The sequence below is a fragment of the Rhipicephalus microplus genome, chromosome 3 (assembly GCF_043290135.1).
Source record: "Rhipicephalus microplus isolate Deutch F79 chromosome 3, USDA_Rmic, whole genome shotgun sequence".
Classification (NCBI taxonomy): domain Eukaryota; kingdom Metazoa; phylum Arthropoda; class Arachnida; order Ixodida; family Ixodidae; genus Rhipicephalus; species Rhipicephalus microplus.
Window position 1 is genome coordinate 78040550 of NC_134702.1, and position 20493 is coordinate 78061042.

At 45.2% G+C, this 20493-nt stretch overlaps 1 protein-coding gene across 2 annotated transcripts in view; it reads left to right on the forward strand.

Annotated features, from left to right (window-relative positions):
* The window catches only part of LOC119182883 (pleckstrin homology domain-containing family G member 5), a 759199-nt gene that overhangs the window by 171001 nt on the left and 567705 nt on the right, over positions 1 to 20493 (forward strand). The window contains exon 1 of one of the 2 annotated variants that reach the window (XM_075889872.1): positions 1864 to 2784. The exons of the other annotated variant lie outside the window; for it this stretch is intronic. Within the exon in view, the coding sequence (XP_075745987.1) occupies positions 2560 to 2784 (225 nt within the window). The 5' untranslated portion in view covers positions 1864 to 2559. Of the gene's footprint in view, positions 1 to 1863; positions 2785 to 20493 lie in introns of those variants that run through there. 2 annotated transcript variants of the gene reach the window in all.

The window sequence follows — 20493 nt, forward strand, 5'->3', positions numbered from 1 at the left end:
GGGCGCCACTACAGCCATCTCTTGAGCAGCCTCAGCAAAGCAAGCAAAGCCAAGTTCATAAACCCATGCTACAACGAGAGAAACTGCAACGAGGGCATCGACGAACGCGAAATTCAACGGAAGCGCACACACCAATAAAAGAACATCGGAAAATACGATCTCTAAACCAAAGACCGAGTCAAGACGTCAGGCAATTTCGCACAAAGAAAAGTCACCAGAAACGCTCCCTGCACCTGCTATTACACCGACTGCACCACCACAAAAAACGCCGAGAAAGACGCAAAAGCACTGCTTGCACACCGCAAGCACTCAGGCACTTCGTCACAGTCGGTCAAAAAGCACGAAAGCAAGAAGCACCGGAATTGCACCATTCACGACGAAAAATACAACCCCGACGACGTGCGAGCCGCCGATGCAAGGATGCGTTCCAACCTTGCTTAGTCCCCAGAACAGTTCAAGCAGTATTGTCGGTATCCATGTGTAGCCCGCTCTGTCCGGAACGCAACAGTCAAGCTCGACCACCAGAGTCGTCATAAAAATCACCGGACTGCTCCCTCGGCCTTGAAGATTTAGTGAGATTGTGAAACTATGTCGGGGCGTCAAACTGTGAATTTGGCCATTATTTTGTTTATTCTCTGCAATTTGTTGTAGCTCGTAACCGGTGCCAGCTTTTGGGGGGAGGGGGAATCGTGTGACGTAAGAAGGCAGGGATGGTTAGAAGAAGCAGATGAGGAAGAAGTGCAGAACAGAATAAACATGGCGTATGAGCCAGGCCACGTCTCCCATTCATCGTAGCGTCACATATATATATATATATATATATATATATATATATATATATATATATATATATATATATATATATATATATAGCGACGTCGTTTCAATAGCTGTCTCCACCGTAAGAGCCCCCGCGCAATCTGTCTCAACGTTGTGAGAGTATAACATAGCACATCGTACTGACACTGAATATAATCGCAACCGAATCAACGTCTGGCTAACTTCATAATTCTCACATATATTCGCATCGCGTGCGAGTCGCACTGCTCTACACGATGTCGCTCCTCTCCCCACTCTGCAGGCCGCCGTTTCGCGCAGCGACTCGTGGCCTGATACTGCGAACCGCGGGCCTGCGTGCGTCGCGCACATGTCACCGGGGCCCGTGACGTAGTCTCCTGCCGCGTGGTAGGCGCAGCCGCTCGCAGGCACACTTGCTGCTTTCACGGGCAGCAACAGCTATATCCGCACAGCCTGCCCACCTGTACGTGCACGAACGGCGTTGTCTCTGCACAGATCTGTTTTTTTTCCCGGCCTTTTTCGTTGGGTTGGGACGGGGAGGACAGCTGCGTGCGAGGCTACGACACGGACTCAGTGCACGCGACGCAGCCGCAGCTGGCCATTCACGACAGCTCCTGCATTGCTTTCCCGTGTTCACCTCCTTCGCGCACTGCATATGGCGACCGCCGGTTTACACCGTGGACGGAGAAGATGCCGCCCTTCAGTTGATGTGAAGACGTTTCTCCTCTTCGAGCCGGTTTCGCATGTGTACCCTATAGTGTATGGCTCTAGTTGTTGCGCGGATACTTCATCGACTGAGCACTTCGGCAGCGCTGATTCGCCGTCCATCGCAGCTGCTGAAGATGTCCGTGATGGAACACTGCAGTGCTAGCTTGTGCATTGAGCGACACGCTGTGTTTCCGGCCTTGCCCTTCTTCCGCAACGGGCACGTACCGCTGGTGCACCGCCGCTGCTGATCTTTGCACAGATTGGCGGCGTTACCTGGGATGCGTTGACGGGCTGCATCGCTGTGTCATTTCCATCGTCCTAGTTGCATGGGACACCGTTGTGTACGTGCTCGCTTCGGGTAGATTTACGAGGTGCCTGTCGCAGCACGCACGCTGCTGCGCCTTTCTGCCCGGCTTGCAGCGTCGCCCTCGCACTGCATAACTCGAAGGCTGTGTGTGTCACGCGAATGATTTCTTTCCCAGTGCTCTCATGAACAGTTTGTTTTACGGAATGCAGGCTAAAATTGTGAAGTTCATGATAGTTTCCCACAAAGAGGTGGTTTTGGGTGCGTTCATTGTGCACTGCGGAAAATCGGCTACGCGAAACCGACAAAAACCAGGAATGTGGTTCATAGTGGCAGTGGCTAACGTGTGAGCTTATGAGTCGTCTTCTGTCGACATAAACTTATGGTGGATTCCGCGTCTGCCCACTTCGCTACCTGTGAAACCGGGTTCGCCATGCAGGAAGACCCTCTGTGACAGATGTGGATCCACGAGGTGTGGACCTGTCTATGAAGAGTCGGCGAATATCGATCGAGCATCTTTAAAATGAGGCGTTTCGAACGTAAACTAGGGCACCCAGTGTGCTCAAGTATGCCAAACAACGGTGCGAGTAATATGTTGCAGTTGTCACGGCTGCTGCCATGGAGCCCGGTTTGAGTCATCGTACGGCTATGCCTTCGTGCTGATGGGTTCGTGCTCGTGATATGACCGACGACACGTGTAGCGCTTTCCGTCAGTTGTGATTGAAGAGACTAAAGAAATAATAAAGAAAATGGATGGCAAAGAGCGAACACGCCGTGAATCGTCGGTGACAAGCAAACTAGCGGGAATGGCGTCGTCGTCCTGGCGGAAACGTCAGCTGGACAAGTTGGCCACTCTGGTGGAATGTAGCCGGGTCTCGTCGAGGCAGGCCGGCCTGCTGACCGCCTGGGTCGCCGACATGGTCCGAGAATCGTGCGGAACGGTGGACACAGCGCCCGGAGCCGTCGCCGCAACGGTGAGTCATTGCAGACCGCTGAAACTGGTCCAAGGTCGGCACGAGAAGAGGTGCGTGAGAGAGAGGGAGGTACAAATGACTCACCCTAGCGTGCCGTTATTACCTTCACAATGATGTTACGAGGTAATGTTCGGTAACACACACCTTCCGTTCCGTGTTTGAACCTTACCGACAGGCGTAAACAAAATTTGAACAGAAACGAAATGATGTGGGGAAGAAGAATAAACTTCATTTTCTTGACCAGGCTGTTTATGCCCGGAGGTGGGTGATCGTCCCATTCCAGGTGTCTTTGTACTTTGGCTGAATAAAAGCCTGGGTCTGTTCATCAGCTGTGGCTGATGCTTGGGACTGTCTCCACAGCTGAACCTCCTACTGGTATTGCAAGAGAGAGTATCAAATGCCTTTAAAATCTTTGTTCTTTTATCCTGTATATATGGTCAAAATCTGATCGTGGTACTTTAGTTCTCAAGTAGTGGCGTTCAATACATGTTAATAAACCAGAACGGGTTAATCTGTGATCCAGCTGTTTTGCACTGTTGAAAAGGAAAGGCAAGTAGCTATGAATTTCAGAAAAGAAAAAAAAAGTATGTCCAACACAGCCAGAGGAGAGCTCAAAGAAAGCATAGGTATGAAGGGTATCCAGAACAAATGCACACTTGACTTCCTTACACCAAATACTTGACAAGCAACTGGAACGGCAGAAAAAAAAAAGATGTAGAAACAAGTAACAAGTCTTTGTGTGCTATGAGCAGCGAGGACAGTGTGCTGAAATTATCAATGAATAATATATGATTTCATACAGGTCACGCTTTGTACCCTGTCGTATTTGGATAAACGCGGTATTGTGCGGGGCTAACGTTGTAGCCTGCATTCTTGGTATTGGATAAACTTGGCATTGGATAGTGCTATCGCTATAGGCTGGTTTCTTCGCGAACGCATTTTGTAGATATCGCCGCCATACTGCGGCAAGTTGTATAGACCCGCCAAACTAGCTGCGAGAAAAGAGCTGTATGCACTTGCCGGGAACGTTATTTCTACGTCCTGTGCGCAACTGAAAATTATCGAAACAATGCGCTGTGATCTTATGCGACTCGGCGCTGGCGTTGCGTCATTGAAAAGTGAATGCACCGTGGAGGACATCGCCGGCGTTTTCTATAGAAACAGTTGTCAGAGCTCTTCTCATCGCATAGCCCCGTGTGTCTGCAGCAAACCCCAAGCTGCATTCATCTTGTAGCAACGTTTGCTTGTTTGATTTTTTTTGTTAGGGGTATGCACATTGTGTAGAGTAACGTCGATGTAGTAAGAGGTAGAAGTTGTCATTATGAATAAGCTTGCAGACAAGCGTATACCTTCCATTCTTATATGGAACTTCTTCCTTTGTACATGCCGTAAGCAACAAAGAAAATGGCATAACGAGGAATATATAGAAATCTGCCTATGTTTGTGCGCAAGATGTGACGCGAGTAAACGCATCATAACACCCTAAAGAAAAGATGGCGTAAAAAGGGTTTTTTTTTTCACATCAATAATCGTCATCTGGCTTGACTGCGCTTTCTTTCTTCAAAACTCTGCGCTGGTGATTTTCTTATTGAGAACGATATGTCACGATAATAACGCGCATGTCTTTCATGACGTGAAAGCATCGGGTGCATGGCGATAATACCAGGAAAGGAACACAGGATAGATAACGATTATTGTTGTGAGACAAAAAGACACCCCTTTCACTTGATTTCTTCTTTGAGTGCAATGAGCAGTGACATTGGGTATCACTGCAGGATGGTTTCAATTAGGAGAAGTCTTCTAATTTCATTACATTGGTTGTACGTTCGCCCCGATAATCGGTATATACGTATAAGAATTGACAGTCTACTACCTACTTTCTGTGTACATATGATCTATGTTCTTGTTGAGCGTAAGTTTCTCAATTCGCGAAGTATTGAGTGGAGTGCACCGGCCCGAAAACAAGTTTTCGGTCCGCTTTCTTATCGGAATCTCAATCAGCTTCGCAGGCGGCACATTTCTTACTCCAAGCAGCCGCAGTGTAACTGTTTTGCCACAAGAGTGATGCAATCCCTCTCGGCGGGCAATACTTGATGTGGCTTCATCGATATTACGGAGAGTGCTTCCGCGAATCTTTTGTACACTGCACGCGGGTGCACTGCGCGTTGCGTGAATGTAGATTCGTGGAGTGGAGGAAGTGATACTTCTTCTACGCAGTGGGAAGCCGCTTATCGACGAGCCGGCGCGTGCCTTCTCGATCAGGCGCGTGTGACCTTTTTTCGAACACGAGGTCACCGGTTTGATTGTTGGCTTCAACGGAGTTGTTTTATCTGCGGCCTTATGTCTACAGGGTAACAGATGGGGGTGAGACATTCGGAAACGTTCCCCTGCTTTTTTTTCTCTTCTCTTCTTCCTTTACTCCTATCAGCACGAGGTATATGGTACGCAAACGAAATTCTTTGGGGGTCGCTTTGAATGGGAACAACGTGCTGTCTTCGCAGCCCGAATTCAAATTGTAGTTTTGGACGCGCCTGAATTACAAGGGCGACAGTGAAGCACGCAGAGAACCACGAATTAACGCGAATTCGAAAGTTGCATGAAGCAGATGTTCTTGTCCCTACCAGTCGTTGTCTTATGAATTAATCTGGGATACGATTTCACGTTGTACACGGCCGGGGTGGCCGGAAGCAGTGCGATATTGGTTCATAAATAAGCGAGATTTTCAGATGTAAAGAAAGAGAGAGAGCGAAATGAAACGCAGTGTAAAGGCAGGAAAGTTAACCAAGCTGAGTTCGCTTTGCTTCCGTGCGCTGGGGAAGCGGAGTGGTGACTGAAAGATGAAGACAGGCACGTGCAGAGTTTCCCTAAGAGGGGAACGGAAGTCGAAAGTTCGTCACAGCGCCCCCCCCCCCCCCTGATTACCCTTAAGTCAAAATATGGGGCAGACTTTTCGCCCCAGCCGCTCAGGTGACTATATGGGAGTGAAGTGGTCACAACCTTGCCCACACTTCCCCGCCCTTACTGTTCTCGCGCCTATGGCCATAAGTGTTCGCTTTTTACACAGAAACAGGCACACAGCAAGGCGTGCTGTAAGTGATAGTCAAACAGTGATACAGAATAGTAATGTTACCATCAAACAACTTGCCGTGAGCCTAATGAAGAAATTTGAACTGTGGCATTTTTCGCATATCGCCGTCGATAAACGTCAGACTGCCATGGTCGGGAGACGAACTTGTTTCCAGCCATCAGAAGGGATTCTAAGCCGCGGATAACACGCAGCTTAGTGCACGCCGTGTTCAAGAAACCGATCGATCTTTCGTCGCATGCGGAGCTCTCATTTATTAACTTTCCTTGTCGCAACCTTACGAACATCTATCTCCATTATTCTATAGCACTCGTGTGCAGTTGGCACAAGCAACAGTACAAGCACGCGGTATGCGACAATTTATGCGCCTATATAGCGGCCGTCGCGCGTTTGGAAAAGTGGTGGTTGCGAGAACAGCAAAACTTAACGATTCCAGATGACAGTCGCTATCATCTTAACGAGCATCGTCTGAGAAGCGCTTTCCCTAATGTGTCCCATCTGCACGGCTCGAGAGAAGAGCATTGCTTTTTAGTGTCCTTATTTTTTTTTCTTGAAGTGCTAAAACCCCGACGCTCAGGGCTCTGCTAGACGCATGCCACTACCAAAATACGGCTACCTACTATTTGTGGAACGGCGCTTTTTTTCTTTGTTATCGCACTTATTCTATCCGTCTCAACGCATGGGCACTGCGGGTATAGGTTATGGTTATATCGCGTCGTTTGTATCAAGCTAACGGTGGGCTTAAAATAGGTGGTGACGAAACCCCCCTCCTAAATGGCTGCTCAATATTCAAGAGCGCACTTCTAAATCTGCTTTTATTTTCAATGTGGTTATATGCATGAATGCTCGTATAGTTTTCTAAAGAAGAGCACACATACACTTTTTATCCTGAACAGCCCCGTTCTCTTTTGCTTAGTTTTGTTTTAAAGAGTGCAGCTTTGTACTAATATTAGCTCTTGGTGTTATAATAGGGCCGTGGTATTAACGGCTGATTTCATCACTTCGCTGGCGTGCCAGAAATGGTCAATAGGGGGGCGTGCCAGCTTAGAAAGAACTCGCACGCCCTCGTCTCATTAGTTAATAGCCATAAAAAAAAAAAACGAATCGTGCGTCACCTTTGCTTCTCTTCCTCTTTCTCTCTCTCGTTCTCTTTGAAGCATTTTTAGCTGGCGAGTATGTGTAGAAAGACACGTTATAACAAAAAAAGACTGTGCTTTACGAAACGAGGTTTCTAAGTGCAGACAAGAGGAAAATGTCAGCATTGCGTTGTTGTAGAATGATTCTATTAAAGCGCTCACAAGGTCATGCGTTGGCTACACTACACCGGTCACTGCTCTAGACGTGGATCAAAGTCCGTATAGTTATTGAAAAGATGGATATACAACGCGCACGACAGCGCATCGTAAGTTGTCTCGGGGGAACGAGGCGTTGCGGTGATACGTGGTGTATTTCGGTTGGATATGCTTATCCCTTTCAGGAATGTGCTCCGCTTGTGTTCAAATGTGGTTCGCTTTTCTTTGTTGAGGTCAAAGAGATAGACAGATCATTAAACGAGAAATCAGACCGTCGGCGTCCTGCGTCGGTGTCGTCGAGGCTCCATCAGCATCGAGGACAAGCGACGCAAAAATCATCATCATTTGACGTCACAGATTGCCGAGATTTGGGACGTCATGATGCCAAAGTGACTCCTCTTTCTGACTTATTTTTGTTTCCGCCTTAAGAGCAGTGTTGTGTATGGCTTTTGGCGTATCGCTCCTGTGGATAAGCGCTTGAAACAATAATATCAGGTGCGCCTCACCCCCTGACCGTCGCTGATGCCTGTGTCACAAGTGTTGTGATACTCGGCGCAGCAGTTAGAGAGTTTTAGTACTGCGTACGCTGCGTACGTGGCGGCGTTGCGTACGTAAGGACGCCACGTTCTGCGTAGCGCGCATGCGCAGACCGCAACGCGCACGTATCGCGTTACGTACGCAGCCGCTACGTACGCACGCATGAGATGCGTGCGTGCGTACGTATGAGCTGATCGCGCCGCTCTCGAACAAGTTCGCGACAGGGCGAGACTTCGTTTTGCAAAATGGCGGGCATCGATGGAAAGCACCGATTGGCTCTGTGGCTTAAAATATGGCCATAATTTGGCTATAACACTTGGATTGGCTCACATTGGCTGTCAACAACACGTGCTTCTATTTTGATCTACCAGATGACGCAACACGCTTCACGCTCGTTACGTACGCGGGCACTACGGCGTACTAAAAGCCGATTAGTGGTAAACGACGCCACGTAACGCAAGTCGCTTGCGTGATGCGTACGTAGCACCATTCCGCAGTACTAAAACTCTCTGTTGTCACCAAGCATTGCGCCTTTTATTTATTTATTTATTAGAATACCCTCAGGGCCCGTAGGGCATTACAGAGGAGGTGGGTACAACATATATAACACACAAGAAAAAAAAAACAAAATAAAGAAACAAGTATCAGATGCGCAAATCAGGAAGGCAACATAAGTCAACTAAAAATGTATAAGAATTCAAGCACATACAAGACAAAGATAGATAATGAAAACTGCGTATAGTTACAAGCATTGCTGAGAAATTGCAGTCTTGAATAACAAAGGGTCTGTTATTGATACAACGGAAGAGGGAAGGTGGTTCCAATCGGCGGCTGTTTTCGGTAAGAAGGCTGCTGAAAATAATTTGGTGCGGCAAAACGGAATGGCAACCTTATGCTGATGATCAATGCGCGATGAGTGGTATGGCGGTTGTGAAATGAGGTCTCGCTTCATTGATGGATTGTGAAAAAATATCTTATGAAAAAAATGCAGTAACGCCAGTTTCCTCCGGACAGTTAAATTGGGTAGGTCAAGGTTAGATTTCATTTCTGATATGCTAGCAGTACGGGAATAATTAGAACAAATGAACCGAACTGAGCGGTTCGGTTCATTTGTTCGCGTTGACGTAGAGATCGCGTTAGCGTTGTTATTACCGGTTTCCCTTCGGGCTCGCTATAAAACGACCGCGCCTCGTTCGCTAGGGGAACGAAGAGCAGGCAGCAAAGGAGCGTCAACGCGCATAGGAGCATGAATGAGAGAGAGAGAGTTTGAGGAAAGAAAATGACGCAACTTCGGAAGCCCTAATTGGGAGCACGGCTCAGCACCGAGCAGGAATGGGTGCGATGACGTCACTCCCTCACTCACTCACTCACTCACTCACTCACTTGCAACATGCAGAATCGTGGCTTGGCGAACGTGTTTTGTATTCGTTAATTCCCCTGTAAGATGATTCTGATGTCAGATATAATGAAAACTCATTGAAAAAGCACACGTTTTTTGTCAGCGAGTGCGCTGTTGCCCTTGCGTCAGACGTCGTGATTAGATCAGTACTAATTCAGAGGCGTTGTAGATCCGTCTTGTAAGTTCTTCGCACTCGGCTCAAAGCTGGATCGCACCGCTGAGATCTTTATTTTTTTTTTTCATTTATTCGGGTTTGATCCGACATTTGCTCTTTAATAAGAGTCATCTTCGTTCGTTGTTCTTAAGTTTTTTTTTTTACCCTCGTCGAATCATTGTCACTGTCTTAAGCAGTTAAACTTGAGATGAGGTTCTTGACTGCCCTAGGGAACGTTTTCTCATTCTTGGAAACCGCAGCAACTGAGCCGTCACTCCATAACTGTGCACGATGGCTGTTATTTGTGTGTTCTATTGCGTTCACTTAGTGTAACTTGACAGAAGCACAAGCCCTTAACAACAACAACAACAACAACAACAACAACAACAACAACAACAACAACAACAACAACAACAACAACAACAACAACAACAACAACAACAACAACAACAACAACAACAACGATAACGACGGCGTTTCGCTTCGCGTGCTGAAACCATAATATGATGATAAGGGACGGCGTAGTGGAGCACTCCGGGAAATCGCTCACTACATCCTGAGTTTTTTTTTTTTTTAACTTGCATTGCATGTGTCTCAAAAATTTTGGCTGCATCAAGATGTGACTTCAGTATTAGGAACGAACAAGCAGTTTGCCGGTGAGGTGAGAATGAACAGCAAGTACTTCAGTGCAGTTCTTCATCCGTCATTAACCGTATATGATCCTTTTGTCACATTCCAGGAACGTCAATACACTATTTCGCCGCGCAAGTGTCTAACAGAGGTGATTGATGCGCACGTGATAAAAGTTTAGTTTTGATTGGAATTTCCTGTTAGCATTTCTTCCCACTTATTTTTCGCGTCGTTTTCCGGAATAGCAATGACCAGGTCGGAGAGAACGCGTGCCATAACATTTATGACGTCAACGAATTGGCGTCGTCTAAAGTGTCTACGGTACACGAGCTCCCGTGACGACAGAAAAGAAAGTATGACGTCATGTGAAAAGTCAGTATAGTATCGTCGCAAGGTTGACCTATTTGTCCCCTACTTGCAGTGCAGCTGGTGTGACGTTGAGAAGCCTGGTGAAGCGGCTGGGCCCGACGAACTGAGCTGGTGAACGCAGTATTGATTGATTGATTGATTGATTGATTGATTGATATATAGGGTTTAACGCCCCAAAACCACCATGTGATTTTGAGAGACGCCGTAGTGGACGGCTTCGGAAATTTTGACCACCTAGGGTCCTTTAACGTGCATTCAAATCTGAGCACACGGGCCTACAACATTTCCGCCTGCATCGGAGAGGCAGCGGCCGCAGCCGGGATTTGCACCCGCGACCTGCGGGTCAGCAGCCGAGCACCTTAGCCACTAGACCACCACGGCGGGGCCGGTGAACGCAGGACGTAGAGATGATGGATCTTTAGGATGCTCATTCAAGTTCTGCGCTTGAGCCTTCCATCGGTAATGTGATCGCTCTCTGACGAGAGACCAATAAAAAAATATGTATAGCAGAAAGTGGACGTGTCAACTGCGGTGACAATTTCTCGTTCAACTGACTTGCTGGAACTTCTAGCCTATTGTGTGCAGCCATGTACGAACATAAACGAACCATATAGGAACACGTATCTATGCATTTGGATACGCCCAGATACCTACGACCATTTCTTTTGCAAGGCCTACTCAGTACGCCAGAAACAAACAAACGACAACGACGACGACGACGACGACGACGACAACAACAACAACAACAACAACAACAACAACAACAACAACAACAACAACAACATAATAATAATAATAATAATAATAATAATAATAATAATAATAATAATAATAATAATAGAAATAATGATAATGATGTTGTTGATAACGATGACGACGACGACGACGATGATGATGATGATGATGATACGAAATAATTCTGGCGTAAAGGACCAGGCCCGTGGGCTCATATTTAGGTGCACATTAATGAACCCAAGGTGGCCGAAATTTCTGGGGCCCTCTACGATGGCGTCTCCCTTGATAATATCGTGGTTTTGAGACGTAAAATTCCAACATAATATTACGCCTCAGTGGCCTACCAAAGCCTAACTGAGTGACGAGGCCAGGCACATGAAAAGAAGCATGTTGACGACATCAATAGCCATTGCTAATACTGAAACTACTCAGTGCAATACAGTGGTCGGAAAAAAAGCGGAGAATTTCCTGCTTACATGCGTCTGTCAGAAAAATACAGAAATATTCAATTGAAAATGATAATAATATAAGTACTACGGATTCATGGTCATGGGAATATTTAGCGTATGTTTTAAAACTGCAAAAAAAAACATTCAGGGGTTTATTAAATATATTTGAACAAAAACATTTCTAGCAGCTTTGCAAGTAATAAAGTAACAGTAGCACATCACGTTTTCTTAAGGAAGCTGAAGTAATGCTTAAGATTCTACATCGTATACACTGTCCTGCTTCACTTATGTAATTAATAATAACAATTATTGGGTTTTAACGCCTTATGACCACCATATGGACATGAGAGATGCCGTAATAGTGGTCGCCGGAAACTTCGACCACCTGGAGTTTTTTAAGTACACCCAATGTAAGAACAAGGGCTCCAAACCATTTCGCTTCCAGCGAAACCCGTGGATGCCGCTTCGAGCTGCATCCACGGCCGGGATTCGAATTTTCAAATCAGGTATACTTTCTTTTCCTCATGTACCCTCAACCCTCCAAATTCCTGACTGCCTGCGTGCTGCGAATCGTCGTCCATGTGCGTATGCAACAGCCGAGGCTGCTGGAATAGATCCGCAACAAAGTCATGACGCGTATGGACCTTGGACACCACATCCTATTCCGCCTGACACACGCTTTATATGAAACATTCAAATAAACGAAACAAAAAAACAGGGGAGGACGTAAGAGGGAAAGGGGGACTGTTGCTACGTCGCATTATTTTCGTTTCGGGCTGCCATCAGCTGAAGTGGAAGCGATGGTGTAATTGCGTCTCCTCTGTGTACTGGCTTCCGTTTATAAATTGCTACCCGCGTTGCGTGTTAGTTCAAAGGAATATGAAACGAACGCCACCCCTCTAGCTCCCATAGAAGGCTCTTAGCGGGACGGCTCAGTGCTCTCCCATAGTTGAGTACGAAGTACTCGAAATAGTAAACATTTTTTTTTTTCTAAACAGCTCATCCCGCGCCCATTAGCGAACTTACGCTTATTGGCGCGGTTAACCTTTCTCGCTCGGTCCTCACTTGTTAAAAAAGAGAAGGAAGACACGCGTACTGAGAGAGAGAGAGAGAAATGTTGTAATCAAAAGTTGGAAATATTTGCAAGGCTATTCGCTAGACAAGCTTCTCGAGGTTCCGGGGGATGACTATAATATATACACTAATGAACGCATTGAACATACAGACACAGAAGGAAAGAACATTTATAGATGAACAGGTTAATTAGGACTCTGAAACGCACTTATATTATTTATTCGCAGCTCTTTACAGGCCCATTGAAGGGCAAGCATTGTACACCATATGAGGCTTCAATGCAGAAGTGGTATGTACGGTGGCCGCATGGTTATAGGTACTTGAAATATTGGCGCGATTTTTTCGAAACCAACTCATTAGGGTGGTGGTCCGGCCGTAGCCCGGGCTTTCTCAGGTCACATTGTTATGAGACTCATGGCATCTACCGGACCAAGACGTCACAAGTATAAGCGCATGAACCATTCAATTACACATATACTGAGACGATCGCGTCGGAGACGATGGACAACTTTGAAAATTTAAATAAAATAAGTAGACTTTACGTCCTCCGGGGCTGGCTTTTGTTTAAACTATAGCGAATCGCATGCACCGACACACAGGTTAGTGTAGCGTATAGGATAAGGGCAGAAACGGAGCTGGCGGAATTCGAAGTGTTCCGTCATTGTAGAGGCGCGAAACTGTCGCGCGTGCCGCTGCCAAACGCGGCTGGCAAACATCCGGCTGTAGGAGGACGTTCCGTGCGTGCTTGCGACGCTCTTGAAAACAAAGAAAAAGGGGGTACGATGGTTATATAAAGAGTCAGGAATTGTGATGCCGTGCTGACGTAGGTAAAGTTGAACTCATGTGTGAGGACACGAAGCTTTATCGCGTTTGTTCACGTGACCCGTCGTGGTTGTCTAGTTGGTATATGGTGCTCCACTGCTTAGCCGAAGGTCGTGGGATAGAATCTCTTCCATGGTGGCCATGTTTTCGGTGTAGGTGAAAATGTTTGATGCCCGTGGACTTATCAATTCAGGGGCATGCTAAGAAAGAAACCCCAGGTGGTCGAGATTTCTCGAGCACTACACTATACGGCGACACTCGTAGTCATATCGTTGTGTTGAAACGTTAAACACTACAATCATATTATTATAGTCACGGCTGACCTATGGGCATAGGATGCTGATTGTAGCGGATCCCGGAAACTGCGAAGTGCAAGTGGAATAACATGCCGGTAAATATGGGAGCTCGAGGAATTTTAGGAAGATCGCATTATTACTAATAATGGTTGCCGCTGTGCTCCTTCAATTTGGATCGTCTGGTGTTCTTCACCGTGCACTGGTATCGCATATTGCACGGGCATCTAGCATTCTGCCACCATTGAAATGCGACTGTCGCGGCCGGGATGAAGCGACGTCTGGCGACAGTTTATACCGGTCACTTTCGTTGGGCAAGATCGCCTGCGGGCACTGAAAATTTCCTTCCTGGGCAATCGATGCGTCCTTCCTTTAGAAACCTCAGGGTAGCTTCAATACAGGCTTGGACGCAATAAATGACAGACCTCCCAACGCAATCGGCCGGTCGTTTTGCTATTCGGCGACTCGCCAGCTGCAAGAGTCGGTATTGTGCCCTGCGTCACAATTACGGGGTGGCGATAAAGCCCGGTTAACGTGGCATGACTTTCGCTTTCTGTTGTTGAAACCGCTTGACCAGAAGAAAATACGCGCGATGGTTCGAAGGTTTGAAAAAAGGCCTGGGGACGAGGCCATCTTGGCATTCGAAGGTTTCATTTACTTCCATGATTTCCTTCTTTCTTTCTTTCTTTCTTTCTTTCTTTCTTTCTTTCTTTCTTTCTTTCTTTCTTTCTTTCTTTCTTTCTTTCTTTCTTTCTTTCTTTCTTTCTTTCTTGCTTTCTTTCTTTCTTTCTTTCCTTATTTCTTTTTCTTTCTTTCTTTCTTTCTTTCTTTCTTTCTTTCTTTCTTTCTTTCTTTCTTTCTTTCTTTATTTCTTGCTTTCTTTCTTCCTTTCTTTCTTTATTTCTTTTTCTTTCTTTCCTTCTTTCTTTCTTTCCTTCTTTTTTGTCAGTGCCGTGATCCGTCACTTTGACATTGCTAGGATGAACGTGCCTTTTTTTATTTCTATCTCTGTCTCTTTCTCTCTTTTCATCCCTACATTTATTAAATTTCTTTGTTTTTGTACGCATGCGCGAAAGGCGGAGGACAGACACTGTGATAAGTTGGAGCTTATTGACTAAACTGTGAAAAAAAAAAAAACAGGAAGAGTTCGAGACCGCTCCAGGTCTTTCTCTCTCTCTCTCTGTCTGTCTACATTTGGGACGTTGGAGTTATAAATACATGTCTATTATATTGCGAAGTTAATGTGCAGAAGGAAAATATTTGTTTCATTTCTTGTTTGACTCAAGTTAGGCTACCTGCATTTGTTATGTCATTCCTTAAATGTTCTGATTACGTGCGCCACTTTGAGGAAATTATTGTAGCTTCAAATGCGTAGGGATATACATCATCGCGCAACTGTGGCTCTTTTTTTCTCCTCTCGTCGTTTTCTACGATACAAATAGGTTCACGATAAAAAGAAAAGTTTACAAAGACTACTCAACAGTGCACTGTAAATGATTTATTCATGTCGGACAAGTACTGAAAGCCGCGTTGAAGGCGCTCGGCGTCAATTTGCCCGAATGCTTCGAGAAACAGAACACTTGTTGAAGTGTTACCTAGCCACATTTCTATTTGAGCATTGTCCTGTTGTTTCACTTCTTTTCTTTAAATCTTGTGATAGTTGCATTTCTGATTGTGTGCCCACTATATATCTATAGTGAAGAATGTATCAAGCATAAATAAATAAATAAATAAATAAATAAATAAATAAATAAATAAATAAATAAATAAAAACACTAAAAGGTGGCCGCAGGGTGCGCTACTGTATCAGTCCGTGATCGCTGTAGCTCATGCATTTCACTGCATGTTGCAGTGTGCATAGCCACTTCGGCATGTGAAGTTTTTCAATGCGCGATGCTTGAAGCCGTCTAGTCATGCTAGAGTGACAGCTATAGGGTCATCATTTAGATACTTCGGTATTACTTGTGCGTTTACGGTTACTTTTTCGTTGTCCCGAAACACGCGAAACTCTCTCCGGGTGTACGGATGAGCACCTAATTCTGTACGACCAAGTCCGACATCTGAAGTGTCATCAGTTCTGTACATTCTTCAAGAGGATGTACTCATCGTCATAGTCAGTACCAACCCCGGCATGCGCTTTAGGTTCAGCCGAACGGAGTCGTCGAGATAACAGTTTTTTTTTCATCGATCTCGAAGTCGTGGATGTGTTCGGTATTTGCAGTTCACAAGCAACGGACAGAGACACCATTTCAAAGGCGAAGCCGTTAGAGCTCGAGGTAAAACTTCGGGTGTTCTCAAAAACACTCTCCGTCCCGTTGCCTATCAGCCGCAGCCCCGAGTTTCTTGGCGTGGCGCGAGCCAAGTACGAGTGACGAAAGGCCCGAACTTGTACCTGGGTTGCCACAGCCCGCTTTGCACGTTAGTTGTGGCACTGAAGTTCGGACATCCTTGCATAGTCGGTGACAGGCTGGGGCTCTACAGAACTTTGCCTACTCCAAGGCATGGCCTAGCATCAGTCACGTTAAGCACCTAAAGTCTTAAGCCAAAGCTTAACAATTAATTTAACTGCTTCTTAAGCTTTGGACGTCTAGTGTAGAGTTCACCCCTATTTTTCGTAACGAATGTAATTTCAATTGTTGAGTTTACCGAAGCTGCAAACTTGCGGAGTTATGAGGTATATTGCTGTCGAAAGGCTACTGATCGTAACTCTTCATCACTTGATTCAGAGTGTATACCTAGACGCCTTTAGCTTCGCCACCACGCTGGTTCAATAATATCTGGGGTTTTCGTTTCTAAAGAGATGCTGTCGGGGGGGTGGGGGGGGGGGGGGCTGCGGAAACGTCGATCAATTGGTGTTCTTTAACGTGCGCTGACGTCGCACAATACGTGCTTCTGCCATTTCGCCTCTACCCTAAATGTTATCGCCGCTGCCGGTATCGAACCGATGAAGTTCAGGTCAGCAGCCGAGGACCATAACAACTGCTCTACCACAGCGTAGAAGTTGTGTCAAGTAATCGGCTTCTCTGCGTTTGCCAAGTGCAGAAAGAGCACACCGCTTCCTTCCATCCCTCCTTCCTGAAAGCTGCTTTTGATGTGTCACGCTTTTGAATGTGAAAAAAAAAACAGAACTAAACATTGGCGTCTGATTGGCTGTTTTGTTTAGGAAATTACAATTTCACCGATCTGCTATGTCTTTTTTTTTCTTCTCTCACATTTTCCAACTATTCAGAGCCAATTTTTCCTCCCAGGAATTTTTCGCGGGCAATTCAACGCGTCGCTCTCGCAGCTGGGTCAATGATCGATGAGACACGCGGGCAGACTTTTGCGGCTTCATATCAAGTGGCTAACCACAATCAGTGAAACGTATTGTCCAGGTTAATCGTAGTTTGTGCGTTTATTTTTTCCCTGGAACCGTTGTCAATCACTAATTTGGATTACAAATTAAGTTGTTTACGTTCTTCAAGGTAATTGACTCATTTCATGACTGATGAAAGAAGTTGCTGTAAAAATTATTTGTGTAAGGTGGTTCTTTTCATTGCGTGTAGAATGACTTCGTCCTCGTTTTAATAACAATTTGACATTTTGAGATGTGGCCAGATTCGCTTGTTATGCTGTGTCTCTCTTTTGTTCTATCTTTTTCTTTCTCCGTATATGTATTTCTCTGTATTCATGTCTACTTCTGCCTCCCTTCACTTTCTCTGTTTTCTTTTCTCTTTATTTCAATGCATTTGTTTTACAATCATGATAATTTCCTATCTACGACACGTGGTCAACCTCAAGAATAACAGTTTTTTTTCTGTAAAAGCACGAAATAACAATTTTGCATAAAAGCCTGACCCCTAGTGGGTTTAGCTGTTCTTAAGCAAATGTACACAATAGTCATGAAAAGGAGCGTGAACAGAACAAAGCCTGGCTTTCTGAAATATTACAACACCGACATGTCTTGAATATCGCTGGCGAGTCTGTACTTTCAGCCGGCGTCACCGTTGCACTAGAATATTGCTCTGGTTGGCGCTATCTCACTCCGTGTGCTTATTACCCGCCAGTCGTGCATGACACTAGAAACACACATGTGGTGCGATAGCACTAGCGGAAGCAAAGTTCTAGCGCTGTGGTCACGCCGGCAGAAAGCACATATTTGCCTAGCGACATCAAGGCATGCCGAAGTTGGACTGCGCCTAAAGCCACGCTTTCCGCTGTTCGCTTTCCGATGTTTCCACTTTTCATTGCTATAGTGTACGTATAGGAGTGGCCAAAAGTTATCAGGCCATCATTTCGTCTATTTCTATAGAAGCGTGGCATGGAAACTTCTGAACCACCGCCCCTTCTGTACATCTGTTCAAGAATGACTGAGCTAGCTGAGCTCGGGGTGTGATGGAAGACTGTAAATTCATGCTTCTTTTTCTCCTAAATAATTGTTCTACGCTCATTTTATATCTTTGGGTCGTTTATTTATTCTCAAGTGTAAAAGGTATTACAGAGGAGAAGGGATTGCAGATGATGTGAAAAGAAACTCATACGCAGAAGCAAGCAACCTATAAATAAATGGATACGTGAGCCCACAAATAGGTCTGTTACGTAATGCTAGCTACACAATTACTCAAACACTGTTTGCCAAGAGAATAGCGGACGCTACCTACAGACGTCAACAAGCTTTCAGTGTTACGTATGACACAAAAGTAAACACAATCGCTTGTTATGCCATAATTTCGTGCTTGTCTATGTCCTAACCTGAGTGCTGTCTTTGAAATGATCAGCTGACTGGAGTGTTACTTCAGGTCCTTACGTCATATCCTGCTGAAAGAAATGGTTCCATAAGAAAAACCGCAGTCACAAAAAAGGCCTTACAGGTTCCACACCAATGAACCTTTTTGTTCTTATCGTCGGGCTTTTTCTTTCTTTGTTTTGCCTTTTGAGTTACAATAGCGTGTATATCGTCGCAGCTGTAATAGTGCCATCCTGTGTGATCACCGGAAACAATATACAGCGTACACTCAGAAATAAAACATTGTGATTTATGTCTGGTGATTTATGGATCGATGCATGCAGTTGGAGAGTTTAGGCTTCGTGAAGTGAACCCTGTTTCAAATCAACTCTTTATATGAACCTCCCGTCTGTGTCATCACTGAATGCCTTTTCAGGAGTTCCTGAAGACTTCAAGGAGCATATCCAGTATGTCTCTAACGACATGTACACTATAGTTAGGCATCGCTCGAACTCTGCGTCTTTTCATGCGTATTATTCTTACCTATATAGCCATTTACGTCTTAAAATGCGATTCGCCACTGCAGTTATAACAAACACAACAATGTTGTGCTTGGTTTGTGGGTGTGTTCTTGCGCGTACACGCGTGTGAATAAGTGCGTGAATGGGGTAGCGACAAGTTTTTCCAATATGACGTGTTACCAACCTGCCCAAACAGCAACATTTAATTAGTTCATTTTGGTTAAAGCTGTTTAACTTGATATTGGCGACGAGTATTGTCGTTGTCTATGAACTCGCTCGACACCTCGTCCCACAGTGTTGTGTTACATAGCAGTAACTTTCTTTACCGCTTCTCTAATTCAGAGAAAGGGAGATAAATGTACTTAGATTAAGGTTCACGTTTGAGAACTCCAGATGGTCAGAAGTTAATCGTAATCCCCCACCATACGGCGTCTCTCATAAAGTTGGTGTTTAAAACCCAGAAAATGTTGATTGCTATTATGACATGCATGACTATATAGGAAACCCGGAGAAGGAGAGGCACAGGCATTTATTTATACGTTAAAAGAAGCGTCTATAGTGCTATAAACTTCCTCTTTCTACGTCACGTGATGGCCTCGGTTTTTTTATGCGCATTCTGAAGTGTTCCGATCATCCCCACGCATACCTGCTGCGATGTCAAAACGAGAATTAATTAGAATTGATTTATGTGTATTGCACTTCTTTGATATTGTTTATGTTATCGGACGATAGTTTATATAATACTGAAGTGAACTTTTTTTTAAATATTTGCCCTCGTTTGGAGCGTTAGCGTTAGGACGTGAAATTAAAGACCATGATTCACTTACTAACTGTCTCAGGCGAAAACGCCGGGCTGCGTTTCGGCACCACTCAGTTGTGGTGACGTTCTGCTTGAGCCGCCAACTTCCAAATATCTGACGAAGCGCGTGCCACTAGGCTTGTACGTTCCAAACGACCCGAGAAAAATTGCATAACAAAAACTACCTCCACGCCGCTGCCACGTCGGGACAAGCGCGACTAAGTAACGAAAGGAAGTGAGCTTCCGGATTGGGATATGGTCACCCGCAAAAAATTGATTCATATGTGTATCTTTATTATATCTTTCATTTTTTAGTCTCATGCATCATTCATCACACCGCGCTTGCGTTAATTTTGCTGCTGCTTCATGTCAAAAAATTACTCTAAGAAAGTCGGTTATTCTTATTATTCTTTTTTTACTTTTTGTCCCGGGCACCGAAATTATACCTTTCACATGTAATACTCGCCTCGAAGTAAGGGTAAATTCGGACAAACGCAAATGGAAACACTGTGGAATAAACTTCGCTGGGTGTTACGTGGTGCAGTGAACTGCGTCCTCAGTTGTTAGGAGTTGTGGTTTTCGTTACTCTTGTTAACGTATAAACATCATGGAGAAAAAGAGAGAGAGAAAGAAGAGGACGAGTAATCATTTGATCAAGTAAGACATCATGTCCGTCGGTTTGAAAAATGCATAAAACGTCGTGTGGTATATCTCGAGAAGGTGGCGATTTCTCTATTCCGCTATCTTATTTCGCCCCCTCTCCCCCTTCAGTAAAGGTGCTCCGTGCTCTCCTATTTATTGCAGAAGTAAGCGACTTTTCATAATACCTAAGCCTCAATAATCAA